The sequence below is a fragment of the Platichthys flesus genome, chromosome 22, assembly GCF_949316205.1.
Source record: "Platichthys flesus chromosome 22, fPlaFle2.1, whole genome shotgun sequence".
In the NCBI taxonomy this organism is placed as follows: domain Eukaryota; kingdom Metazoa; phylum Chordata; class Actinopteri; order Pleuronectiformes; family Pleuronectidae; genus Platichthys; species Platichthys flesus.
In genome coordinates, this window is record NC_084966.1 from 4,441,760 (window position 1) to 4,469,699 (window position 27,940).

At 43.6% G+C, this 27,940-nt stretch overlaps 1 protein-coding gene across 1 annotated transcript; it reads right to left on the minus strand.

Moving 5' to 3' along the window:
* Window positions 1-6,123: 6,123 nt before the first annotated feature.
* LOC133933218 (DNA-binding protein SATB2-like) lies at window positions 6,124-21,787 on the minus strand. The gene is made up of 11 exons (XM_062380165.1): window positions 21,568-21,787; window positions 18,985-19,170; window positions 16,707-16,833; window positions 16,473-16,596; window positions 15,487-15,589; window positions 13,925-13,975; window positions 13,178-13,698; window positions 12,721-12,933; window positions 12,464-12,616; window positions 9,707-9,898; window positions 6,124-8,167 (listed from the first exon to the last, which is right to left on the minus strand). The coding sequence occupies exons 1-11, from the start codon at window positions 21,749-21,751 to the stop codon at window positions 7,550-7,552; spliced, it is 2,472 nt and encodes an 823-aa protein (XP_062236149.1). The 5' UTR covers window positions 21,752-21,787; the 3' UTR covers window positions 6,124-7,549.
* Between the last annotated feature and the right edge of the window lie 6,153 nt (window positions 21,788-27,940).

The window sequence follows — 27,940 nt, forward strand, 5'->3', positions numbered from 1 at the left end:
GTCCTGCTCTCTGCTCTACACAGTCAACTTCTTTTGTGTCGGATGAATCTGGACGTTCTGGACATTTCCTGTGCCGTGATCACAAGGGATTAGAATATTCATGATGGATTTATTATTATTTATAGTTTATAGTTGAACAAACTGATGATCTGGTAACTAGAAGGTGCTTTTACACACTGAGGGTGCAGCGATGCATGATGGGACAGATGTGCAGTATGCTGCTGGGGAAGGTAACTGAGAGGAGTGGATGAAACGACTGGTGGATGGAGGAGAAACCCAAAGGCCTTGAGTGGAAGCGAAGAAAAGGACATAAAGTGAAGCTTCTATAACACGTGAACATGGATGCAGAGGCTTTCTTTGATAAACACCCCACTGATTACACAGATGCACAGGAACACAGCCATATGCAGCAAGTGCCTTAAGAGAAAGACAAGCAAATATGGGTTTGTTTAACAGGCACATGATTCAATACATGTGCAGCCTCCCTCAGTTCCTCAGCTCCTTTGTTAAGTCTGCCTGCTCGAGCTGCTCTCTCCTTCCTCCACTTCAGTGCAGACCTGACTCCATCAGTGCAGGCATCCGCTCCATCCTGCATCTTGTTTGTCTCAAGCTCGGCTGTTATGACATTTGTGTTCGATCGCATTATGAACCGGCAGCGTGGCTGGCTGGCAACACCGAACCGCTAACTGTTGTAATCGTTTGCAGTTGTCTGCGCGGCGAAGACGGGGACGTCTGGTCTGAGGACTGTGTGTGTTTATGAACATGCTTATATATGTTTGTTTGACTGTAACGCACTTACACACAGTGTGTGCTGGCGTGTGTGAAAGGATCTTTTGTGTGTGTGTGTGTCTCTGTGAGAACACTTTATTTCTTTGTTTACATCCCTGTTAAGTTTCACACACTGATGATTCAATTGAGGAAGGAAGGAAAAACGGACAGACATTTAGTAAAGAAGGGATGAAGGAAAGAATGTTAAGTGAGAAGGAAGTGAGAAATTGTAGAAGAGAAGGAAGGAAGGAAGGGAGGGAGGAAGGGAGGAAGGAAGGAAGGAAGGAAGGAAGGAAGGGAGGAAGGAAGGAAGGAAGGAAAGACATTTAGGAGAGAAGGATGAAAGGAAGGAAGGAAGGGAGGAAGGAAGGAAGGAAGGGAGGAAGGAACGAAAGACATTTAGGAGAGAAGGATGAAAGGAAGGAAGGAAGGAAGTGAGGACAGAAAGACATTGAGGAGAGAAGGAGGGAGGAAAGAATGACGTAGGAACGAAGGAGTTAAAAAGGAGAGAAGTAAAGAGGAAGAGGGAAATTCAATTCAATTTGAAAACAACTTTATTTGTCCCTTGAGGGCATTTCTAAGGGAAGGGAATTGAAGAAAGGAAGGAAGAAAGTTAGGAAGGTTTCCCATGTTTCCTTCCTTCCTTCTCTGCCATGTTTCCTTCCTTCCTTCCTTCCTTCCCTCCTTCATTCCAGGACGGAGGGAAGGAAGCAAAAGGTTCCAAACAGAGGCAGAAAGTGAACTCTCCTCCAGACGCAGGCTGTTGTTCCTCGTGCGAGGGAGACACAAGTCAGCGGCCAGCGGAGCGTGCTGAGCCGTGGGCCCGTGGTGGCACCGGGAGGAACAGCCGGTGTTAATCCAACCCAGTAATGGTTCAACAGGCTGCGGCGAGACACCAGTGGAGGAGGGAAGCAGCGTGAAATCCCAGACACCTGGTGGCTCCTTGTGCACAAGAGTCTGCAGCTGGTGTCAGGAGCCCACAGCCCCGGGGCCAGCTGTGCTTCCCCGGCAACTCCAGCGGCTGAGGACTGTGCCGAGGCTACAACATGAGCTCAGAGGAGACTGTGTAAAGAGGTCAAGGAATCGGCTGCGGCCATGACACTGTTGTTCTCCACTGGGTCATGGAGACAAAGCATCAGGTGTTTGAATTGACTCAAGAGCTTCTTCTGACTCGTTCAGTTCCATTTCTTAGCCTCGCTCAATGGTTTGAGCATCGCAGATTAGTAAATATGGGCTATATTGTCATTCTCCTCATATAAAATACTCCAACGAGCAAGAAAATGTGTAATAAATAAATAAAAATAAAAATGCTTCCGGATAAAAGTCAATGTGAAATGCAGTTGTTTATGTATGGTAAAATTATTCCACATAAAATTGTTGACAAATGAATCCCACACATATACTTGGCTTATACACTTATATACTTATATATATTATATTCTTTTTATATTAATAATATACAGAAAACACTGACATCTTTGGATCTATGCTAAATGTTTGTGTGTTTTCCAGTTACAATGGTATATAATTAAACCTTTATAGAAACGTGTGGTGTAAAAGTTTTTAACAGTCTCTGATAGACGAGAAAAACAAAGAGCCTCTCAAATTTCAAGAATCATACAAAGGCTACTTATATACTGATATAAATTACGACATTTCCAAATGATAAAGTTACTAAATTCAAAATAGATTTTGATAAAACACTACCTGTGTGCTCATTGAGTTGAAAACGCTTAAGTATGATGTGATAGTTTCATCAGTTTCAGTCGTTTCTTTTGACCGTCACCAAAGTTAGAAATGTTGGACGTGGTGTGAGATCCAGGGAGGTGAAGCGCGCTCACTGTGCAATGACACAATTATTTACAGAGCGTGAATTGAGCCACCGCAGCCTTATGTAACCACAGAGAGGATAAAGGATCATTTACTCTCACTTCTGCTTTAGTCGGTCTGCCAGCGCCGGGGTCAAAACCCAGGGAGGCTGGGGCTGTAGCATCAAAACTCAAAAAAGTGTTTATCGCGCATTTATTAAATTTGACATTTTCAAGAGAAAAGTGAAATAGTCCAGCTCAAGGAGAAGAGACCCAAACCTTCACAGTGTCCCTCTAACACACAGTGAAGTCTGATTAATACGAGTCTGTCATGATTCACACACATGTTCAAGATGAAATGAAAAGTTTCTCTCATGATATAGAGCTTCACCCAACCACAGGCATCAATGAGTGACCCAAAAATAATTACCCCCCCCCCCCTCAGAAACAGACTGTTCTCTCTAATTTAACTTTAAACTTATTTGATGGCACTTTATTTTACATTACAGCAAATATAGCACTTTACTGCTCGAAGTGAACGGAACAACAAACGATGAAATTCCAGATGTGTAGAAGTTGAGGCGCTATTAGAATTTAATTGTTTTTCATTTTCCTTTGCTGTGAGTGTCTTTTTTTTGGGGGGGGGGGGGGGGGGGGGGGTGTAAAAAAATCTTACTGGTTTCGATGTAACGCTATTTAGAGGCGCACATCAAAACCCGCTGGGCCGCCACTGGTGCAGCAGAGCCGCCATAATTAAATGTTTGTTTTTGAAGGAGATGTGATGTGGTTGTTTTCTGACTCCTTTCATCTTTGGGTGTTCGAGGGGTGTTTTCCCCTGTGTGAGTGTGCGTGTGTGTGTGAGTGTGTGAGTGTGTGTGTGTGTCATGGCCCAAAGAGTTGTGATGTTTAGTGTTACCATGTGAAGCTGATCATAATATATGACAACACCTTTAAATATATCGCGCCACAATGCAGAACAAACACATTCACTGATATTAGCTGTGTTTTAGTTTCCCTAACCCTAACCCTTCATTTTGTTTGTTTCTCTGTCATCTTTCAAACTGTATTTGTCTCATTTATGAAATAAATACCAACTATATGAGACATGAAAATAAAACCAGAAGAAGAAAGAGCATGACGCACTTTCAAGCTCCGTACTCAAGGCTGTAAAGCTCATAGTGCATGGATGTGGGACATATAACCGGCCCCCCTGTGGCCCCCGGTTCAGAAAAATCCTTAACCCGCCACTGCTTGGTCCAGGAGATTATATTCTGTACCAAAGTCTCTCCATGACGTATCTCAGGATAACAGTTTGAAGAACTTCGGCACCAGGATCATGGTTTTCTTCTGGAGTATTTCATTTGTTAAACATTTGGTTCGTTCATTTATTTTCTACGATGGGAGTTGTGTCACCTGTCCGCATCATCAGATCCTTCTGAAGACAAAAACAACCGGAATGGCTAAAGACACAATACATGAAATAAATCAACACACTAACGTACTTTCCCAAAACCTCCACATTACATAACGTCTATAAATAAACTTGTTCCTCACAAAGACACAACCACAATTACCCCCCCCCACACAAACACAAAGATGTAAATGTGAGTCTTTTCTATTTATATAGATAAAAATGCTGAGCTTCGCCCTTTCTGCTGCACACACGCTCGTTGTATACATGCGATGTAACACACACACACACATACACACAAACACTGAGCCACGTGTTGGCTTCACTGATTACTGTGTTGCGTTCAATGGCGCGTAAAGTGCTGCCGCCGCGAGTATTAGCCTGTTTATCAGAGTGTGTATTAACGTGCTGCAGTGCGGAGGCTGTGGGGGGAACAGTTTGTGTGTGTGTGTGTGTGCACGCTAGCAGGAGATCACAGGTGTGTTTGCGAGCTCCGCAGAGAGCCTCCTACCCCCCTTAACCCCCATGCCCCTACCCAGAGCATCCTGGGTAATATTGGCCCATGGAGCACCTGCGTCCCTCTCCCACAACAGCACACACACACACACACACACACACCTCTAATGGCCCTGTATCAGCCTGCCATTCGGCTCTAATAGCCAGCTGTGTGAGCAGGAATCCGGTGGACCGTGCCGACACTCACTGATGCAGTTGTAATATTAGATGCGAGTTAACTCCAATTAGTTTTCATCACACTTTAAACACACACATGAAACACACACGTCAGCTGTAACTTCCCCTAAAAGAACTCGATTTTGAGAAAGAGAACTTTCATTTGCACGGTTCCCCCCGACATCCTGGATTCTAATTGAAATAAAAAGTCTCAGTTTGTGTGTCTGATGCAAACTTTGTTTTTGACGTGTTCACTCAGACCAGAGCAGTGTAGCACAGGGGCGGTTGGAGCTTCAGAACAAGCGGAGACACACTCGCCCCCCCCCCCCCCCCCCCCACATGGCAGCAGTTACATCGGGATCATTCAAATTGTTATCAGGTGCTCGGGCGAGCGAGGGAACGACGCGCAGTTAGCACGACTCGTAAATGAATCGCTTTCTAATGATTCCCAGAGCGAAGAGGACAAATCGAAACAGATCTCTGCACGATTAGCAGCAGATCCAATTACTGTCTCCAGTGTGTAATTGATGTGAGTCAACCACACTGCACTGGGTGGGTTGGAAGTGATCAACTTTATCAAGATTCTCTGGTAAATAGAAAGTTTAGTTTTCAAAAATTCGCATATTTTCCTACAGGGACATCACAAAGCAGCGTTTATAATTTATTTATTTGTGTCCTATTATTGTCTTGGTGCTCTGGAGTCACTGTGTTTTCAATAAGGGGTTTAAAAAGACCCCCACCCATCTAATTGTACTCTACACTTGGTGTTTGCATTTTTACAGCTGCTCTTTTTATATTCATACGTCTGTGGTTCGCTTGGCGAAGACTGTGAACTTTGCATTTGTTCTCTTCATGGTGTCTGTGGTTGGAACTGAGGTGTGTGAGGACCAGGGATCAGCAGAAGAATCACAAGGATTTACTTGAGGAGCATTTAGGGCCGGTTCACAGCTGCTAATGAAAAACGTTGTGAAGTGATCACTTGGGATCTGATCTCACCTCGAGTTACGAGACGAGGAGGCTCTGTTTTCATCCCTGTTTGTTTCTTTAATAACAAGAGCTCTCACACAACTTGTTGGAAGGATGTGATTTGGGTCAAAGAAGAACAGGTGACAGCTTATTTAAGATTGTAAGACTTTTGAAATATTCTCTCTTGGATTAATTCATGGATCTTGATGGAAAAAAGAATGAAGCCCCTTATCTACGAGTGTGTAAGCTTTGGAGCAGCTTGATTGAATTAAAGGGGTGTTTATAGATTTATATGACCCCCCCCCCAGAGTGCAGACATGACAAGTAAAACAGGAAACAGTAGAAGGTGTGACTTCATGGGTCGATCACTTCCTCTGACTTCACATGTGAGACACACGGTTACTGGCTTTCTGAAGATTAAAACAAAAAAAGGCCAAAAAGGTCAAAGTCTCCACACAGAATATATTTTTGGAAAAGTTTTTATCAAATGTTCACGTCCTGAATCAAACAAACAATGGTTAACCATCAAAGTGGAACAAATGAGACCCCCCCCCCGTCCAGGACAGAGGTGATTGTCAAACTCAATCCTCCATTTTCATACCCTCTCTTCCTTTGTGGCACAGAATACAACAGTGGGACAGTGGCTGCTTCCCACACACACCACCACAGATTCCCTCTTGCAGGTGGATTGTCAACATTTACATGATATTGAAACTGTAAAAAAAAAAAAAAAAAGTAAGTTTAAACGTAAACCGTGTAACACTGAGCTCAAACTTCTTCTCCTGTCACATTAACAAAGTCACATCAAACAGAATCATAGCAAAACTATGGAATCAACAATAATACTTTGACTTTAATAACACAAAGTTGGTAATAAATATGAAAGTGAGGATGGGATGGGACAGATTTGTCAGTAGAGACTCAAGTGTCCCACTCAGCTCAGTTAATGCAAGAGCTGCTTAAAAAGGACACAGACGATAAATTATATATTACTAAAAATATAAGTCGAACAGAAATACTTGTGGATGTTCTAGTGTTATTTTCCAGCATTTTCCAAAGTTCACAGACCTTCACATAAGTCTGTAAGAAATGAGCTGAGTGATTCCACCACTGAAGGCTCATTTATAGATGTTAGATTCGTATACAGGTCTGAATTGTTTCTAATATGAGACCAGTTTCAGAAGATTTTCCTGTTATACAGGATGTGCAGAAACAAATCCAAGTGTTTATTTCTCATTAAGGTCAAACTTTTACTTGAATGATCCTGGACCAGTCAGAGAGTGAAGCACGTACAGTGTTTATGGTTCCTGATGCAGTTCTCCTGGTGAGAACATGTCTAATTCAGATGTTTCCTAATGGAGTCTGGTTGATATGCGGAATAATCTTCCTCTGTAAACAATTACCCTCTGTGTTCTCCCTGAACCTCTACAAATAATAAAGAAATAAACTTTAACTTTGTCGCCCTTAAAGAAAGAAACTAATTATGGAAACTTCTCCTGCAGAAATCTGTATTAACCGTATCTTTAAGTCCTTTTAAACTAAATACACAGTGTGCATTTAGTTATAGAGGGAGCTGCAGGAGAAGTGTATGAACTACAGAGGGCCTCTGAGATTTCAGTGTCACCATGTGTACTCTGGAAAATGTAGTGATGATCTAATGCTTTTTCCATCCTCACTGGAAAACTGAAAACAGAGGCGGAAATATGGCTTTTAAAAAGGATCCAGAAATACCACCGGCACACAGCATCAAGACTGGTGGAACCTGAAGGTAGTGTTTGTACCTTGTGACCAGTTCCCAGTTCCCACAGTTGTTCAGATATTATCGAGCTCTGATTATCAGCTCAGGTAAATGTGACGGATGTGTGTGTTCACAGATTGTCTGTGTGTGCTCTTCACAGTTGTGTCTCTGCTCGTCTCTCTGCCGTTATCTCTGCTGCTCTGCAGAGGGGGGGCTGTCCAGGCTGCTGTAAGGGGACAGGGAGGATGTCACCTGAACAGAGGCTTTCCCATCGTCCCCTTCCTCCTTCTCCATCCCCACCTCTCTCTCCTCTCCTTTGTCTCCTCCCTCTGTTCTGAACACCTCCACTGATCCTCTCCCATCCTCACTGGACTCCTCAGAGGCAGAGAAGCCCTCCTCCCCTCGGCTCTCCCCCGCTCCGGCGCCTCTCTCACTGGGACTCAAGCTGTCCCTGTCGTCCTCCTCGGGGACGGACTCCCGGGCCGGGTTGTGGTGCTTGACGTTGTAGCGTTGGTTCTGGAAGAACTTGACGATGGTGTGTTTGGGTAGGTCCAGCTGGGCTGACAGGGTGTGGATGGCCTCCTGGTCGGGGTAGAGGCCCACATCTCCGATGAAGCTCTGCAGGATCCCCAGGGCCTCCAGGGAGATGCGTGTCCGGGATCTGGCTTTCTTTGGTCCCCCGGGGCTCATCCCACGCTGGGACCCGTCTTCTGAGACGTGCAACACCGGCATTGGAACGGGCTGCGGGTCTTCATGGACAGGAGACAGGGATGTGAGGGGGGGCAGGGGCTGTCTGTGGAGTGCCTGTTTTAAAAATAAATCAAATATTCACGTCAAATTTCACTGATCACAATGGGAACAGTAGATTGATAAAAAACAAATGAGGACAACTTACTATTTTTCTAGAGCTCTTACTCAAATGTCCCTGTCTTCATCTCCATGCAAATTCCAAAGGCTGATGAAGAGCATGCAGTCATGCAGAAAGCAGGCGAGGGACTTTAGCTCTAATGTTCTAGTCTCTGTCCCAAACTCTTACTGCTTTAAACCGGATTTGATTGGACGTATAGAAACAAGTTCTCCGACGGTGTTGTGATGAAGTCATGCAAAGATAGGGGGCGCACTCATGGCACCGAAAATATACATCATACAAAAAACAAATCTACAAATGAGTTTGAAGTGGAAAATAACTATAAAGACACAGCAGCCATCTTTCTTTTCACCACCACTTGGTTTTGTAGCCATTGTGCCACAAACAGGAAAGTGTAAGGATCAAATATTCGATCTATTATCAAGTCATGTGACTTCTCAATATCATAACTGCAATATTAACAGTGTATGGTAATAATTACAATGCAATGATATACATTTATTATAATTAATGTTTGTTTACATGTCTTAGGAAAACATACATTAAGTACAACATATATCTTATACACATTTAAAATGCTTTATATCATATATGTAAATACGTACTATGCATGCATTTGTAATTAGTATATTAATTAGATTTCCATACAATTATATACATATTAATTTATGTATCCCCTTTTATAAACACTGCTCATTTCCAGACATCTTTTATATCAAATAATTACTGTATGATTTATATGTGAACCAGCGCTCTCTCACTGCTCCTCTGCACATTGAGATAAAGGAAAAGTCGAACAAGAGGAAGTGTGATTAACCGGCCAACGTGCACCCCCCCCCCCCCCCCCCCCCCCCAGATCCATCACACAGGCGACCATACTGCTCGGGCCTATTAACAGGGCGGGGCGGGCCAGCACACCCAAACACAGGAATCCAACACTGTAAATCTGTGGCCCATCAAAATTAAAGGACCTAAATAAAGATAATGGCAATTCCTTTTTCTCTGCTTCAATAATTACAGGCTGTGTTCTGAATAATATTGAGGTTAGGCCCAGACTGCAGAGCATGTTGGTCTGCAAGGAGAGGGTGGGATGGAGGAGTGTTTAACAGGAAATGTGTGGGCTGGTCATTTACCACTTCTATTTCCAATGACTTATGGGACACAAAGATGACAAAGAGGAGGCCGCTGAGAGGAGCAGGTGGTGGGACCAGTCAGAGGGAACTTCTCCGAGCGAGCACACGCTGGTTCTCACATTTGTCTCGCTCGTGTAAAAACAGTTTTGATTTGCGTCCTTTGCTTGTACTGCGGTGGAGAGCGGTTGTGTATTTTTAGAAAAAGTTGATCTTTGAGTTTTTAACTAAATAAACACAGATGTGCCCTGATGTTTTGCGAATACAAACTATGACAATGATCCGTGAAGACCATTGGGAAGACAAACAAGCCTGCTGGTAAATGGGACGCTCTCCTGTGTGTACCTGCTGGTCCGGGATGTGGAGGACGGTCTGGAGCCTCTCGCTGTGCTGCTGCCTCGACTCCTCCTCGTAGACCTGGTCCCGGTCGGTCGGCGATAACGCCAGGAACCTCCGGATGGTGCACAGGTTCTCCCACAGCGTGCGGTTATCGGGGCTCGGGCTTTCCTTCCACCGTAGCAGCTCGCAGAGCCAACCCTGGAACCAGAGACTGGGGTCAGCCTTAGCAGCAAGTTCTTCTAACTCACACCTTTACAGGGCTTTTCCTGTTTCAAGGACCTTTGCCCATATGTCACTGTGAGGATATGGCACAATCATAAGGTCCCCAACCAGTAACCATTAGTATAGATGACCTACCTTTAAAATAGATTCCCTGAACCGTGGCTCAGTAGAAAGGTCAGTTTGCATAGACACCCCTGGATTAGTCAGATAACTAATCACTGCATGCTGCACTTCTAGTTACTGTAATTCTACATTTGTCCATTTCTAGATCTGCTGTGTACTTCCACCACAAGACTCGTGTGAGGTCACTGGGCCTTTTGATCTTTGACCACTGAAATCTAATCAGTTCATCTTCAAGTCCAAGTCACAACTGGTCAACATTAGAACAAATTCCCTCAAGTTGTCCCTGAGAGATCAAGTTCAAAACGAATGAGGACAGACGGACGGACAACCAGGAGACATTCCACCTCCGGGGCCTTTGCTTGCTGCCGGATCGGAGGCAAAACAATCTTTCTATTTTGTACGACTGATTCCTCTTTCATGAAAGCAAGTTACTGGGTAATTAAAAAAATCCTGACACTCGAAATTCTCTGGAAATTGTTCAGAGTATAAATAAAGACTGTTTCTTCATGTTTGGTAGAAACCAAAATTGCAAACACGTTGTTTCATGAAAAACAAGCGAAGCCGAATTGAGCCGGGAGTCAAAGATGTGTGAGCTCCACTCCAGTGAACTAGCATGTTGTGCTGAACCAGGTCAGTAATGATCTCCCTGAGGAGAACAGGCTGTGATTGGTCTGTGATTTAACTCCACTTCATGTTTGGTTTCTCATTATATGAAGATTTATCAGCTTGACTTTTTTAGTACAATTCTTTCTGTCGAGTTCCTCTGAGCGGATGATTACTCCCAATTGTGAGGAATCTTTTTTTGTAGCAGATTTTATGGGACAGATTTAATGTAACATGAAAAAGATTATGACCTATAAGGTCTATAAAAACGTTTCAGCATCACAGCAGGAGCTCTGGTGGTTTATGAATCCATGTGGGCTGGGTTCCTCTGCAGGAGTGTGACAAAATACATTAGTGACGCTGAACTTAACAACTTTGTTTTGTTGTTATTTTCAGACTTTTTGTCAGGGTTGCCAGATGCATATTTTTATATTGTGCCTCTGTTCTTGTTTACATGAGATCTGAACGACACATGTTGGGAATTTCTTGAAATTTTGCACAAACGTTAAATTGGACTCAAGGATTAAGACATGTGGTCGTCAAATGTCAAAGATTAACGTCACCATGACCTTTTTTTTTGCTATTTTGGGAATTGTTACTTCAGAGATGAACTGATTTGATTTCAGTAGTTTTCTGTATATTCCTAGTTCCTGTACTTTGACGTTATCTCTTACGATATGGCTGCAGTGACAAATGTATTTCCCCAAATAAATACACTTGTACATCTGCTTGTAATCATAATAAATAGACTATTTCAAGGTCTGTGGTCATTTGGGGGGAAAAAAGTCATATCCTCTGGAAACTTCTATGATGATGATACATGACCTGGCGGTTTTTGTTGGTCTGGAACAAAACGTTGGCCGGACTAACAAAGGAACGGCCCGACCCGAGTGTTTGCAACTCGAACCGTCAGAGGTGAGTCGCAAACACAACTGTTTACTGCCAATTTTTAAATAAACATGCTTTTAAATTTTTGCAGAATACGACAGGGCTGAAGAAAAGTTGTTCCTGGAGAGAGGAAGAAGAAAAGAACAAGTCTGAGGGGAACAGTGAGAGTCTGTGTGTGTGTGAAGATTGGATTATATCTGCTAGGCTGACCCAGGATCTGCCACCAGCTGTTGTTTATGCGCAGCCTTCAGCCTGGAAATTAATGGTAATAATGTGATCATCCCTCCCATCATCTTGTTCCTCTCTTCCTCCTCCTCGCATCCTTCTGTTCCTCCCTCATCCCTCGCTCCATTTCCCCGTTCTATCGTGTCAGCGACTCTCTTACACTTTCTCTCAAACTTCCCTCTCTCCATGTTGGGAACACGTTCACTGAGATTTGGTGGATAACGTTTCAAACTGGTCTGTAGACTATCTTCCTCCTCGCCCTCTGCTGCCTCCCCCCCTCGATACAGTGCACACCCTGCTTTGATCTCGCCCTCGATCATCCACGTTGTTTATGAGTACGGAGACATGATGGTATGCCACGGCGGGTAATCAGATACTCCGCACGCCCACACACGCAGTCACACACCTCCCTGTTACACCCTCATCAGCTCCTTCAAACATCATGAACTCAGCGAGGAGCTGTGTGCATGTATGACAGGATGTTTGTGTGAGTGAACATTTAAAACACTATTTAACTTGTTAGTAAGACCCTGAACAAATAAACAAATATATGACATGTTGTGATGAAGATCAGGCTGAAACCTCCTCATCTTGAGCAGCTTTACTCTTAAACTTTTCACCACATAAAAGCACATTTCTTGAAAGTAAGTTTTTAAAATTAAGGCGTGCATATTTAAAAAACTTTGGTTCGTTTTTACCGACCTGACTTTTATTGGCGGCCACCTTGGCGAACAGAGCCTGGGAGACCTTGGCCCTCTTCATCTCCTGCTGGATCTCGTCATAGATCCCAGACGAGATGTTCACCAGCGAGTCGAGCTTCAGCGGCAGCTCAGCGACGGACACACTGCACTTTGACTACACACAGGTACACACAAGTGGTTTTAAATCCTGGTTAAACAAAACCAAAGTAGATAATATTGCATTCATTCCACATTGTTACGTCGAATCGGTGTGCGTACCTGTGTGAGTCTGTGTGTGTTGCTGGTGGGGATGTGGTTGGTGGGGTGGTTGTGGTTGCTGTTGGTGCTTCTCTCTCTCTCCTCCTGGTAGATGCGGTCCCGCTCGCCCTCGGGCAGGTTGAGGAAGTTCTGCATGGCCTTCAGGTTGACGAGCAGCGACTGAGACGCAGAGCGAGGATCCTCCTCCTTACGAAGGATCTCCGACAGCAAGCCCTGCAGCAACACACACACACACACACACACACACACACACACACACACACACACACACACACACACACACACACACACACACACACACACACACACACACACACACACACACACACACACACACACACACACACACACACACACACACACACACACACACACACACACAGCCCGTTATGTTCTAAGTGTTGAACTCCATTGTGTGATCTCTGGTGAACGGTGACATCATCTGAGTTCAGTTTACCTGTGTGCGGTTGAAAGCTACCCGAGCAAACACCGCTTGCGAGATGCTGGCCCTCTTCAGCTCATTCCTGACATGCTGGTAGATGTCCGGGGACACTTCGGCCCCTGAGCAGTTGAGTCCGGGCTCAGTCCCGGCCCCGGGGCCCTTGCAGGCCCTTGGGATGGGCGGGTGGTTGAGAAACTGCTGGTTGACTCCCTGAGGGTGCTGGTGGGCCAGCAGGCGGCTGACGGCCAGCTGCTGGTTGATGAGGTGGGCCATGGCGAGCTGTTGACGGACGAGGTGGGGGGACATGAGGCCGCTGTGGCCCATGAGCGGTGGAGCTTGGGGACGCATCTGAGGACCGGGGTGGTGTTGACTGGCGGGATGGGGCAGACAGTGAGGCTGGGTGGGGGGCTGAGCTTCGCCATGGGCAGACTTGATGGGATGAGCTCCCGGGCCACTGGTGGTGCTCAGATGGGCGGAGGAGGGTAAGAGGGAGGGAGGACGCTGGCTGATGATGCTCAGGTCAAAATCCCTCTCCACTGCGTCAACACAAACACACACAGTTTGTTATTATTAGATTACAGAGGTTATCTTTTACATATGAATAACGCAGAAGGGCTCAGCTGCCTTCACACACAACAGGAACAATTAGACATGACGTATCTATTCCACTGCAGAAAAAAGATCTTGAATCTCGTCTTTCCAAAGAAACGCCATCAACACGGAGCTGGTAGGAACAGTTTAGTGAAATAAAGTTGAAGGTACCTTTAATGTCCGACTTGTCCTGTGCTGACCACATCTTCTCAAAGTATTCACCTGAGAGGACAAATGAGACGTGAGTTACTCCTTCAGGAATATGTGTAAACACCCATTCTGTGCAAATATAATCACATATAGTTTCTCTCTCATTTGTTAGAGCAAAGATTTCCCTCTGTGCCACAAATTCATATTTTTGAACATGTTATTTTATCTGCTCCATTCAGACTTTTATTTCACATTTTTTTTAACCTTTTATTAGATTTCTGGAAATCCTCTTGCGACACCAGGTGAGAACTAAATATTTGTCCAGTATTTTTAAACATATAAATCTGTTTAAATGATTCCCAGACAGCCGCAAGGATTTGTTTTGCGGGTGCAGGTTTGCAGAAATGGAGCGAGCGAGACTCGCGGCCGCCTGGGGGGTCCCGGGCCCTGGATTGGGAACCACTTGCTTTAGAGAATCACAATCGGCTGGTGAAGACGTCCGAGGGATGACCTTATCACCACAGCGTCCATTTTCACCGAGTTCTGCAGATCGGTTTATCAAATAAGTGAAGAATGTTTCCTCCTCGTCGCTGCACTGAACTCAGGCGTCTCTGTTCTGGATTTTAACGGCCTCCTCGCTCTTCCCCACATAAATCTGCTTCCTATTAAGCTTCTACTGGGTTTGGTTGAGAGTCACATTTTCGGTTATTAAGGGAATAAAAGTTGGAGTGAGGTTTGGCAGGGCTTCAGATTTTTACCTTCCCTGAGTGTGTGTGTGTGTGTGTGTGTGTGTGTGTGTGGAGTAAGTGTAAGACGAGCTCTTATTCCTGGGTGTGTGTGTGTGTGTGTGTGTGTGTGTGTGTGTGTGTTGGGGGTGGCTGCTGCTGTTTTCCATTAGGAGTTGAGAGCATTTAGTTTTGTCATGTGTATTAAGGGTGACATTAATGTGAACCATGTGACAGCTCCTTCCTACTGAGAGCTGTCACCGGCAGACATCTCATGCTGCAGATTGGACACATACAGGCTGACGGGGGGGAGGGGGGGGGGCAGAAGAATGGAAAAACTTTGTTTGCATTTTGAAAACGACAAAATCTGAAAAACATAAAAGCAGCGAGGCAGGTGAGCCGTATTAACCCGAGTTGTGATTAGCACCCGGTGACGGTTTGAAAAGAGCTGTGACAGTCTCTGGGTTGTTAAAGCAACATGAGGCGAATCCAGTGTCAGGAGCAGGACGCTTAGTGAACACCACAAACCTACACACTGAAAAAAGACCAAGTGTGCTTAATAAGTGCACACAAAGAATCATATTACTGTGAAAAGTCGTGATCGTATATAAACCAAAACCTAAGAGACAAAAGATTTTATAGATTTATGCTCAGCTGAAGGTTTTACTACAACTCTGTCGTAGGAACCAAACTTAACCAGGTATTTAATCTCCTGTTCTTTTTATTTATGAAAAGCACCAGATCATCGTTGCTTGATGTTTACTCCATCTGTCCGTTTCCTGAGATGCTGAGATATTTGTATCCTTATAATTTGTTTAATCGTGGCGACGTGCAAAGGCCTTTTATCACGGGAGTTACCTTTGATGCGTTTGTACTTCTTATACCAGCGTCCGAACTCCTGGCATTTGGAGGTGGAGACGTTGGCATAGTAGGAGCTGTTCACGATCGCCGAGATCATACTCTGACGGAGAGAGAGAGAGAGAGAGAGAGAGAGAGAGACAGACAGGAGAGAGTGAGGATTGAGGAGAAGAAGAGGAGGATCTGGAAATTAAAAGTCGGAGCTGGAGATGTGCTGCAGAGTTGGAAGTGGCTCCACTCCTCTGCCCGTTTCCCAGCATGCCCTGTGGTCACTTGTTCAGGAGACGCACAAACCAAGTGAGCATCGAACGCTCCACATGGGAAAAGCAGAGGATTAAAACTCACATGAGTCAGCGTGAGAACACACAACCACCCACACGCTTCCCCTAATCACTAATTATATCATGACTAAATCCTGAGCATAAATCACATGTCCAAATGACACACTCTCTTCTCTAATGACTGCAGGGTGTGTGTCAGAGGGGTAATTGAGGTGTGTGTGTATTTGCGTCCTTTCCCATGGGAGGGTATCAATATTTGTAATTGTGTGTGTGTGAGAGAGAGAGAGAGAGAGAGAGAGAGAAAGAGACAGATTACACATTTCATAAGTGTGGGTAACTGATGATGAAACCACATATGTTTATAGAAAATTATTTTAACTGTGTGTGTGTGTGTGTGTGTGTGTGTGTGTAGCTTCAGGAAAGGAAGACCATCTCTCTCCTTTTACACTTATGGAATAATACAAATAAAGTAATAAGCAATAATAATATTCAGGATATTGTCAAGTCAATAATCAAAATCAATTAACTGATTGACTGATATAAACATATTAAGTTCTGTCAGGTCTAATCTGCGGAGGCAAAGTTCTCCAGAGTCTCAGGGCCCTGATGGAAGAGGCCTGCTCACCTTCAGTCACCAGCACTAACTTAGGAATTACTAGGAAGTGCTGGTTTGTAGATATCAGATTAGTGCCAGTGAGCAGTTACCTGGGAGAGGGGGCACTCCTTGGCCAGAGCGCTCTGGTTGCTCTCTCTGAGCAGCTCTTTGAGGGCGTTCCTCACCGTGGCGTGAGTCCACTGCTCCGACGGCAGCTCCTCCAGTCGGGCAAAGCTGCACAGAGGAAAAGATTGTTTCTATTGAACCAGCAACCTGCTTTAATTGTCATATCACTCTATACTGATACAAACACAAACAGACACACACAGACACACTCAGCTGACCTGTGCAGGAGGATCCGCAGTGTGACCATGTGGTAAACATCCAGGAGCATGTCGGCCACTGTTGCCTCTGGTGCGTCTGTTAGGTAGTGGATGGGCATCGGCTTCCACCGGCCCACTTTAATGATGCCTGGAGAACACACACACACACACACACACACACACACACACACACACACACACACACACACACACACACACACACACACACACACACACACACACACACACACACACACACACACACACACACACACACACACACACACACACACACACACACACACACACAAACACACAAACACACAAACAAAACATGCTATCAATGTATATCTGGTACTGTGGGAAGCGTCTGTGAAACTCTCCTGATCTTGGAGCTTGGGCTGAACATTCCCTTGGCCTTGATACGACCGTGACTACAAGTGCAAATCCAAACAAGCTTAATCGCGTTAGGACCTGCTAAATGAAACCCAGACGCTGCCTGGCCCTGGCCTGCCTGGCAGCCTGCGTCCTCTGTGTGTGTGTGTGTGTGTGTGTGTGTGTGTGTGTTCGTGATGGGGGTGATATGGTGATAGGGGCACAAGAACAAAGGCTCGCTCTCTTTGGACTCTCCGGCTGATTAATCAGAGGAGAAATGTAGAATCGGCTCATGGTGGGAGATGAGAGCGGGTCGGGAGTGAGACCGGCGGTTTGATGTCCGCGTGCTGAATAAACACTGTGACGTTTCCTCCTGCAGCTGCCTTTGCTTTGGAAATGGTTGTTTTCTTTTCTTTTTGTCATGTCATCAACTTGTTATCGACGTCTTAAACTCTTCCTGCCCTGAAATGCATTAATGAACTTTTTTCTGGGTGGAGTTTGCTTGTTGTCCTCGTGTCCGTCGAGGACAGATTGATCAGAGACTGGAAATGGACCTGAGGTGTGAATGTGAGAAATCATATAACTGCATGTTCTTGGATGGTGGCAGGAAGCTGGAGTATCTCACATATATCAACAGTTCAGATCTTTGGATTGGAACTGAAATTAGTCAAACTGGTGACAAACAAGTGATCTCATTAGAGCTTTGGAGGAGACAGGAGAAATTTGCCAGCGCCAGGCAAACTGTCAAGGTGAAGTAAGGATATAACTGACACGGCTCTACAGGGATTTTTCTAAATTAACTTTAGAAAATCTCCAAATTGATATATTTCTTTGTTCTCTCGTACTAAATGCAACCGGAGCTCCTGTTTGACATTAACAATTGTTTCATGTTCAGTTTGAGTGACTGCAGGGAGAGACTCGGGGGATTCACAGGTGTCTTCAGGTGCTTTAAACTGTGGTTGTGTATTTAACAATGCTTAGAATCATTTATTTAAGAGATTAAACTCAGTGTGCTTACTGAACAGGATCTGGTTGGTTTCTTGGATCCACTTTGCAAACCTTCCAACGCAGTAAATGGATATTTTTAAGTGACCGTTTCCCTAAACATGGCCTGAAATTACAATTCTTATATATTTTTTAAGCTCACCGAGTCTCAGAAAACCATACACACCAAATAAGAAATGTCTTCTTTTTAATTAGCCTTAATGTGCGAGTTAATTGAAGAAGGAGAAAAAAAACTCCCCCTGTGCCAGTTAAGAGCTTAAAAATACTCGTGCAGCCAAAGTTATGAGATGCAATTGAAATCGCGGAAGAAAATAGCCGAGACTCTGTATAATTTTGGTTGTGACCACACTGGGGGAAAAAATGCACGACTCCAGCCAAAAAATATTTATTTGAAAAGAAAAGGCTTATTTCTCAGAACAAAACCTAGCTATTTGGGAGAGGCGGGGGGGTCGCAGGGCGTCGGCCACTTGGTTACAGCGCCCTGTGTTTATGGGGACACCAGGAATGTCAAACTGCCCTTCTCTCTCTCTCTGTGTGTGTATGTGTGTGTATGTGTGTGTGTGTGTGTGTGTGTGTGTGTGTAGGCGGCTGTTTGGTGGTTGACTGGATGTTGTCTTCTCTCTTGTTTGGATCTTAAAATGATGAGAAAAAGAGTTTTGGTGTCGGCCTGAGATGCACGGATACAAAACTTGGGTTTAACCTTCATGCCTCCCAGGTGAGTGATCGTGAATCTGCAGATAGATGTTGGATCATCTTTAGAATACCTTCCCTGGTATCACCTAAACTCTGGAGAACCCTGTACCCACGAAGCCCACCAGAATAACCGTGATTTATCCTGGATTAAAGTTACTGAGAGGACCTGCAGAAGATGGAAGTCAAATCTAATGCACGGATTTGAATATATATACACATTACTCACCACGTGCCTGTACGGCCGAGCTGTTGGAGTATCCGAGTGCCACGAGTGCCGTCTCCACCAGCTGCGTGAACAGGACGTCCTTACGAACCAGCACGAACTCGGCGTGGCGGTCCCCGCGCCCCTCGCCATCTCCAGCCAATCCCGCCTCTGCGTGCTCGACCACACAGTACACCGGGATCATCAAACCTGGAAGGGAAAACAGGTTTATTGAGACGCACGGGAGAAGAAGACTGAGCTGCACTGAGTCGCTGCTGTTCCCAGGTCTGTGTTGTGGGCAGGAGGTCATGTGGTTCATGTTACACTGTGAGGTTGTGACACTATATGTTTAAATAAAGTCAAATAACTTTATTTAGATGGATTGCATGACGTTGGAGATTCTTGGGTGCAAACTGCATCTAAAAAAGTAGAGTTACCTCCCTGTGGTTGTTTGCCTCCGCCAACCAGTGCCGTTTCAGTCTAGATATACACTTTCCAGTCATGTGACCTTTGACCCTTGACCTTGGAAATATAATGAGTTCCTATTTGAGTCTCTAAAGACAGACGCCCAAATCTATCTATCAGCCAAACTTAATATTCTATCCATAATCTGCCGGGAGGAACTTTTCTGGAGGAATCTTGAAGCGTCCTCTCTGTCGTGCATGTTTTCATGCTGAGAACAGATTCTCCGCGTCAGGGATTTCTACAGGAACCGAGTTTTAACTGACACAGTGTCAGTGTAGCTGCTTTGCGGTTTAAGAAGACTGGTTAAACTGGGCCGCTGCCAGTGTGAGATTTGTACAACTGTATTTGTGTTTTCACCACACATTAAAACCCACAAGGAATAAGCCTCGTATCCAGAACCGCTCTTAAAGCGCTGCTGGATATAATATCTATATCCTCTCGTACTGGGAAGGGAACTCCGGTGGTGGAACTGGATCCCAAACAAGACGCTGGTGTAGACGAGACTTGTTGGGAAAGTACCAAGAGCTCCTCAACGCCCGGACCCTTCACACCCACCCAGTCAGTCACTGCTGGGTCCCACAGGAACTGCTAATTATCAAACCATCAATCCTGCTTAGTGACACATCAGCTGGAGCCAAACCAGAGCAGCACCAGACCCAGGATCAGCCATCAGCTCAGTGGAAGGGCGGAGGCAGGCAGCTCAGCACAGTCTATGTATGTGTGTGTGTGTGTGTACTATTACAATGTTTGTGTGATGATGCATGATGATGTTTTCAACTGCATGAGAGAATAATGGGCATTTGTGCATGACTGTTTCCTATGTTGGGTATTTAAGACTCTGCATGCCATACCCACACAGTGTGTGTGTTACCTGTGTGCAGGGGGGTTGTGTATTAACATCATTCACTGCAGTGTGTTCACGCTAAAAATAACCATGTTGTCATTTGAGATTTGAGGTTTAAAGACTTTAAATCAAGAGGGACATCGGGATCCTAAAGTCGACTTTACAAAGAGGAAGTGAAAACACAGGGAAAGCAGTGTTTCACTCTTTTATACGTCACTTCCTGTCTTCTGCTGCTCCACCTAGACGCCCCCCCAGCTCATCATTCCAAACATTCTCTGCCACTCGTCTCTTAAGACAGAGTATTTATGATAAATATTCCTCAGGCTGTTAATTACAGTCTCACCTTTTGCTCCGGGAAACTCTTGATATATATTTTTTAAACAGGACAGACATGAATGAAGAACTGATTGAAAGCTCTCAGAGGCTTCTGGGATAGAGTGTGAAAAAAAAAAAGGAAAGAAAGAGTAACAGTCATGTGTCAAAATGGACGAACATCTGAGGAACATTTTCAACATCTAACTGAATCCAGGCTTTGGAACATTCAGGTTTTGCTCTCCCACTTAACTCTACACTTATATATATATATATATATATATATATATATATATGAAGCTATATAATATGTGGTGACGATGTGTACTATATAAGGTCATGATTACATGTGACTATAAGAAACCATTAAAGAAGGAATGGTGGGACCTCGATACTGCCTCTGTGTCATATAAGACGTATTTTGGTTAATATGTATTTTCCTACCATTTTCCAGAACATCTGGACTTTTAAGGTTTAAAGTATTTTTTTAATTACTGGTGTTTCTCAAATTGCAGGACCTTGTAATCCCTCTTTCACACCAACATCAGGATTTGTAAAATGCGGGTAAACCTGCTGAAAAGGCGTTTGTCTCCTCTCCCTTTGCCTGTAGAGTTTGATTCTCCGTATGTTTCCCCGACTGAATCTTGTTCCCAGGATGTAGGGTACATACATCCTGGGAAGTACATAAATGTTCATGGCTCAAAATGTGTCCGAGAGGTGCAAGCTTCTGTCTCCTTTGATCGGAACCGATAAAAACCAGAGTTTACATCACAGACATCTGACTCGTGAGTAAATACTGATTGTATCCATTCCCACTGCGACGAGAGCCAGATGTTAGTGGGTGTTGGTGGATGTTTTGACCAGTGAAGGGCTTAATAAGGTTGAATTAAATATCTAATGTTTTAATCTGGACTCCAGATTTAGTTAAATACTGGATAAAGCCGGTGTGAGTCTCTGTCTCCCTGCAGCTCGTCTCCATGCCTCACCTCCCAGGGGTCTCAGCGGCGTGCCGTTCTGCCGGCCTTGTGGGTTCGCTGGGCTGCCGTTGACCTCCAGGCGGCTCAGCTTGCACGGCGGGGGGCCGCTGGAGGCCGGGCTCTCCCCCCGCTCCTCCGGGCTGGCCCTGTCCTGGAGGACGGGGTTCTCCGTGCCCCCTGCGTGCTGCTCCATCCCAACGAAGGCTTCAGGTGGAGCGCCCAGCACAGAGTGTGGAGCTGGAGGGGAACAGAGGAACAGGCTTTAACAATCTGCTCAGCTTCCAGATAACGTGACGTGATCTACAAGATTAAATTCATGAGTTGATCGCTTCCAGCCTGGTTGTTTAAGGAAAGTCCTCCAACTTGAGCCCAATTCTAACGCTGTATTTATTGATTTTATACCACATGGTTTTACACAATCATTCCTCATAACGTAAATCATTTTAGAACTTTGAGAGATGTTTTGAAATTAAAACCGAAATGAGGAGATAAAAGTGGAGTTGACCTAAAACCATCAAAGTTGGTCGCAGTTAAGTTTTTGTTGTTAAATACTAACATGAGCAGGAATGGAACTGTTTAAGTCTTTAAATGACTGAAAAACAAAAAGATGATAATGTGTTGTTTATGCAGAAAGAATGAGTTACTGTACGAGTACACATCTCCCTTTGGAGAACTCAACTCGAGTTGATCTACAAGCTGGAGATCAACCATCTTTGTTTGGAGTCATTACACACTGTTGCTCTCCTGTTTCATTTTTCTCCTCGATCCATAACCCATGTCTTTGTCACAAGAGAGGAGCGGACGAACCACAACAGAGGGACGGACTCATCTGGAACCGATCGCAGGTCAACAAGTGGCTTTCACTGGCAGACCAAATACAGACGAGTGGATTATCCAGTGTTTGGACAGAAAGGCAAACAACGCATGACGATGACAGACGTGAAGGTGTGGGAAGAGAACTGCATGGAACACAACTATTGAGTAAAAACGGATGATGATGATGAACTGATGATTTTCACTTGAAGCACAAGCACCTAGATCCCTAACAGACGTGTGTTTAACGTCCGTCCCCTCTGGATACCCCTGAATCCCTCTAGATGCCTCAAGATGCCTCAGGTCCTCGGGCACTGGGCTTGGACTTGTTCCTTGGGTGACCACACAGAATTCTGGGGATTTGGAATCTAGAGCTTATGGTCCTGGCCTCTGGAACGGTGGAGCTTAAAATCTACCTTTTAATCCCTTTTATTTAATCTACCAGCTACATTTCACTATTTTTTATGTTATTGTTCATTAAATTGCTCTATTTAATGCGTTTCGACATATGTAAACTTAATAAATCAAATCTGGGTTGATTCCTCAGTACAAAGCTACACTCATTATAAATCCACATGTGCTGATTAGGTCATAAATAGCTAATATTTCTTCTGGAAATACAGTTTTTTGTGACAGAGGTGATATTAGGGTCAGTATTTAAACAAGATACCAACACATGCAGCTACATGATACAGTGACTAATCATCTCACTTCCATGGTAAAGCCTGTGGTGTGAGTGGGATGCTGCTGTCGTGGACCAATCGTGATGACGGGGGGGGTGAAGAGAGGGACACGATCCAAACAACACATGACGGGACATGACGGGACACAACGCAACCACTAACACAACCGGACAACAGTAAGACAGATAAATGTGTTTCTTTTGTGTTATAAAAATAAAAGGACTGAACTTGTTACTTGTTGAGCTTTGAGGTCGTTGTGAAAAAATGATAAATTCTCTTTGCTTTGTTGTTCTGTCAAAGAACTTTAGCTTAAAACAACATTTGTTTTGCATTCAAAAGTCATCGAAGCGTGGAAAGAATATAAATGTGCATGAATAGTGGAGATCTGCAGCATCACGCGCTGCTTCATAAACTCTGCACCATTTCTCTGGAAAGGCTCGCTCTGCTTTGTGTTGTCGTGCCTCACACACAAACTGTGCGGTTTCCTCTGGTATGACTGTAAATCCACACAGACACACGAATCTGAACCCGAAAGCGACACATGATAATAATAAAAACACACACACACACACAAATGCAAAATTAATTGCTGCCAATAAAAAAAAAAATAATAAAAAAGCCAGTCCAACACAAACACGGAAAAAAATGAGTAAATAAGTATCAGAGTGGAGCCGAAAGTTTCTCTCTGAAACTTACGTAACTGAGCTTGAATTTCAAACTTTGGACCCGAGGCTCCATCGATACTGAACAGTGACGCGTTAGTGGAACCTCACATTTGGAAAGTTCAACTGTTTAGTTCGTCTGCTGCAGTTTTCCACCTTCTGACCTTCCTCACTGTCCCCATGTGCTTATATCAGAGACTTGAGGGGGTTTAGCGTAGCTTAGCACAAACACTGGAAGCAGAGGGGGGCTGTAGCCTCTGTAAAGGGGAACCAGTCTGTCGTGACAGGCTTGACTCAGACATTTCTAATTTCCTTTCCTCGAGACGTGTCGCAATTTCTAATTTGAAAAGATAAATGAAATTCACTGACACAACTGTGTGTCCTGCACCAGATGGGTCAAAAGCAGAAGTTAAATTTCCCTACCTGCATGAGTGTACCTTTGCATGTCTGTGCATGTGTTTGGGACTAATAAATGCATCTTAATCTTAATCTTCAATGAAAACTGGGTCTGACCACATACTGGTCCTGATCACACACTGGTCCTGATCACAGAGTCAGATCAGTAAAACGACTTTACGGTCTCATTCTCTAGTTTCAGGTCTGGGGACATTGCTGTAAAAGACATCTCTGTCCGTCCTTCTGTCCCACTGGATCCAGCTGCCTGTCCCACACGCCTCTTTTCTAATTTCCTTATCAATATATTATCAGGGAAGATTGAATCATTACTGAGTTTTCTCCAGTCCACTAGAAAACCCACAAGCCACTGAGGCAATTTCCTCTTCCCCCTGGCGGAGCTCAGTTTCTCCCTCGGTGGAGGACGCTTGATTTCTGTCAGTGATTTTCTCAAATCAACACACAGCAAACAAGGTAACGATGCCAATAACACAACACGGTTTTATCACACATTTTAAAACAACACAAATCCTTAACAGATTGCTTCTCTCTCTCTCTCTCTCTGGTTCCATCTATTGGTGCTCGCCCTGCTTTCAATAAACACATTTTTGGAATATTTGGGCAATGGATAATAATCAGCCCCCGTCCCTCCTTCATAATCGCTAACCAGATATTTAAGTCATTAATGAGGAGACACAAAAATGTGGCGAGGGAATAAAAAGGATGATTGTGGTGCATTCTGTGCATGCTCAGATAAACTTTGAATTGAACCATTTCTTTTAGCTGGAGAAGCTTGTTAACATTATTTTCGGCAGCATATCAATACTGGTGTTTATTTAAATGATGCGGAAAGGATGTGCGTCTATGTAATGTATGTAATTTTTTACAGTAAAAAATAATGTGTCAAGTCTCTAATTGTGTTATCTATTGACTGTCAGGAACAAAATAACACAAATTAAACAGCAAAGATGTTCCGTCTACAAGCTTGATGATACAAGCAAGAAGCACTTTAGTCAAATTTAATAAAAAAGAGTTGATTGACAATTGCTTCATTTCCTACACGTGAGCCATCATGAGGATGTAATGTCTCTGGGTCACAGTCAGGTCAACAAATAAAGTTATTTCTCCTATTTTATTATTTCTGAGTCTGGAAAATGAGAAACTGTCCAGGATTCAGGAGAATAATTGTTTTAAAAAGATGTATTGTCAATATTTCACATCAGTAATTCGGTGGACGGAGGTGTTTACTACACTTGAGACTCGGTTTATTAAAAGTGTCTGCTGCTCACACACACACACACTCTAACCACTTCAAGCAGCAAACTCCCAGCGACAGACTCCTGTTCACTTTACCAGCACACATGGAGGCCAAATGTACAGTCGCTCCCAGTAGCCTCCCACTGAGGAATCGCACAGAAACGCACAGAGCACTGCAGGCGGCTGCAAATTAATTAAGGCAGGGTCTAATTTGGGGGGGGTCTCTTGGAGCGCTTAAGTATAATTGGGTTTACCATGGATCCTCTCCGTCTGGGGTCACCCGAGTGGGGGGGCTGATGACACCTGAGTGCCCTTGAGAGGTTCCAGGGAATCCCACCCATAATTAGGAGAGGAGCTGAAGGCTGGTTGGGTAAAGAAATGGTGGTTCAGTGGATCGATGAGTGGGTGAAGCAGGTGAAACATCTGATTCTAGAAGGATTGACTGATGTGGTTGTGAGGCCGAAACAAAAACTTCCTACGAGAGCCCAAACTAAATCACTTGCCTCAGGGAAAACCCAGTAACACCTCCGAACACATAGATAGTGATGTAAAGCAAGCTGATTCGATCCCAGACTCGGAAACTAATAATGTGTTCAATAGAAACATTTTCACTCCAATAATTAATAAAACATGCATTCCCTCACAGCTCAGAGTAAAAGGATCTAAAAGTTATTTATGACATTTTTAACAGTTTACGTGACCATATAGAGGAAACCAAAATAAACTCATATGGCCACTTAGCATTATTAAGTATACAATGTTTAATATTTGTGATCAAATCAGATATTCAAAGTAGTAAAATCAATCTTTTAGAAGCTAATACAACTTTAAAAATGTTTTGTAGTTTTTCCCCCCTATGTAAAATAAGTACATTTAATTCAAACCATCTATCAAAGTGTACGAGTGAAATTAACATTAATGACCCTTATCAATATTTATACAACAAAGCCACATCAGGGTCATAGTGGTTGTTCCTCTGTTGTTGTTGGGCCACATCACATTAAGCTTTAACACAACATCATGAAGTCACATTTTGTTCCTGAAACTCTTATAATCTTATATAATTTAATTTTGTATAACTGGAACATCTTTAATTATTAAACTTGTTTTCACAGACGTTGCTCCTTCAGCTTCTGGCAACGAACTCCATTCAAATCCATGTAAAGACTATTATTTATCGTTCATTGTTATTAATGACGAGCAAATACACACACAGATTAAATACTGGCAATATTTTGAGGATACTCCAGTAAATTCTGGAGACATGAATCCATGATAACTTACTTTATTGTGGCTGAAAGTGAACTTTTACAGCTGGATCCCTGCTGACAGTGATGTTAGCAGCGCGGCCTGTTCACCTGACAAACACAGGTGCAGCTAACATGATTAAATAATGGCTCTGTCACCCATTGTTAACGCTCAATGGGTCAGTAAATCAAACGCACCCTGGCTCATTATTAATGTAATAGCTGCAGCTGTGTTTGACCAATGAGCCGCCTGTGGAAAGGATCCGTTTAACTGCAGGTTATTAAACACGGTGGGCGGGTTACGTCCCTTTAAAGAAGGCCAGTGGTAAATTGAAGGTATTTTGAATTGAGTTTGGCGTGAGTGACTTGCAGTTGGAGCAGGGATCCACCGAACCGAAGCTTGAGGCGAGAAACACACGCTACAGGAAGTTCTCCTCAAAGTCCAAAACACACAGTAATCAAAAGTGAATCGATGTTAAGTGAACGTGAAAAACCTCCAAACAGTCAACTGCTCACTTTTCATTTATTCTGTTGTTTTATTTTGATGTTTTAAACAAGAGGAAAGAGAAAATAATGGATATGTATTTGTTTCACTTATTATATTGTAGGAATTTTGAATTGGGTCTGGCCTGAATAAAGTAAAACTCGACCAAACTCCATTCGTTTTTTGCCTAATTTAATAATATAAATAAAACTTTATTTCTCTAGCACCAAACAGCAGCTTCTACAATTTATTAAACAACACCTGCCACAAGACGTTGTTCTAAAAGTCAAAAACAAACACTATCATCAAAATGAAATATTCATAAGTAACCGTAAAACATCTCCAAAGAATCAATTCCTAATTTTCTTTTTTTTATCCATGTTTGTTTCTATATATTAATAGTTTTAATCAACACAATATTTTTAGTTGTCCTCAAAATAGTTGTCATTAACAGCATATTTCTGTGTTTGGAGACAGATTTAAAAGCTTTGGTGAGAAAATTAGATTTTAATTTGAAGTTACAGGTAAAAGCTGTGAAGAAGAAAAGATGAGACAGATTTGTCATGAGCAAAAAGCATGAAGCTGTCAAGTGCATGAGAGCGACCAAACTGATATCCATTAAAAAATATATAAAATCGATATATTACAATATTAAAACTTGAATCACGATTGATAACTTTGTTAAATTACCTTAATTGGTCCTAATTAAATAACTCTACATCAAGTTTAACGTCAAAAACCAAAACAGTTGACAATTAAAACTACGTTTCATGTCATACTTAATAAAGAGAGGCTGTAAATAACTAAAAAGTATAATTTTTATGTATCCGATTACATCTGGTT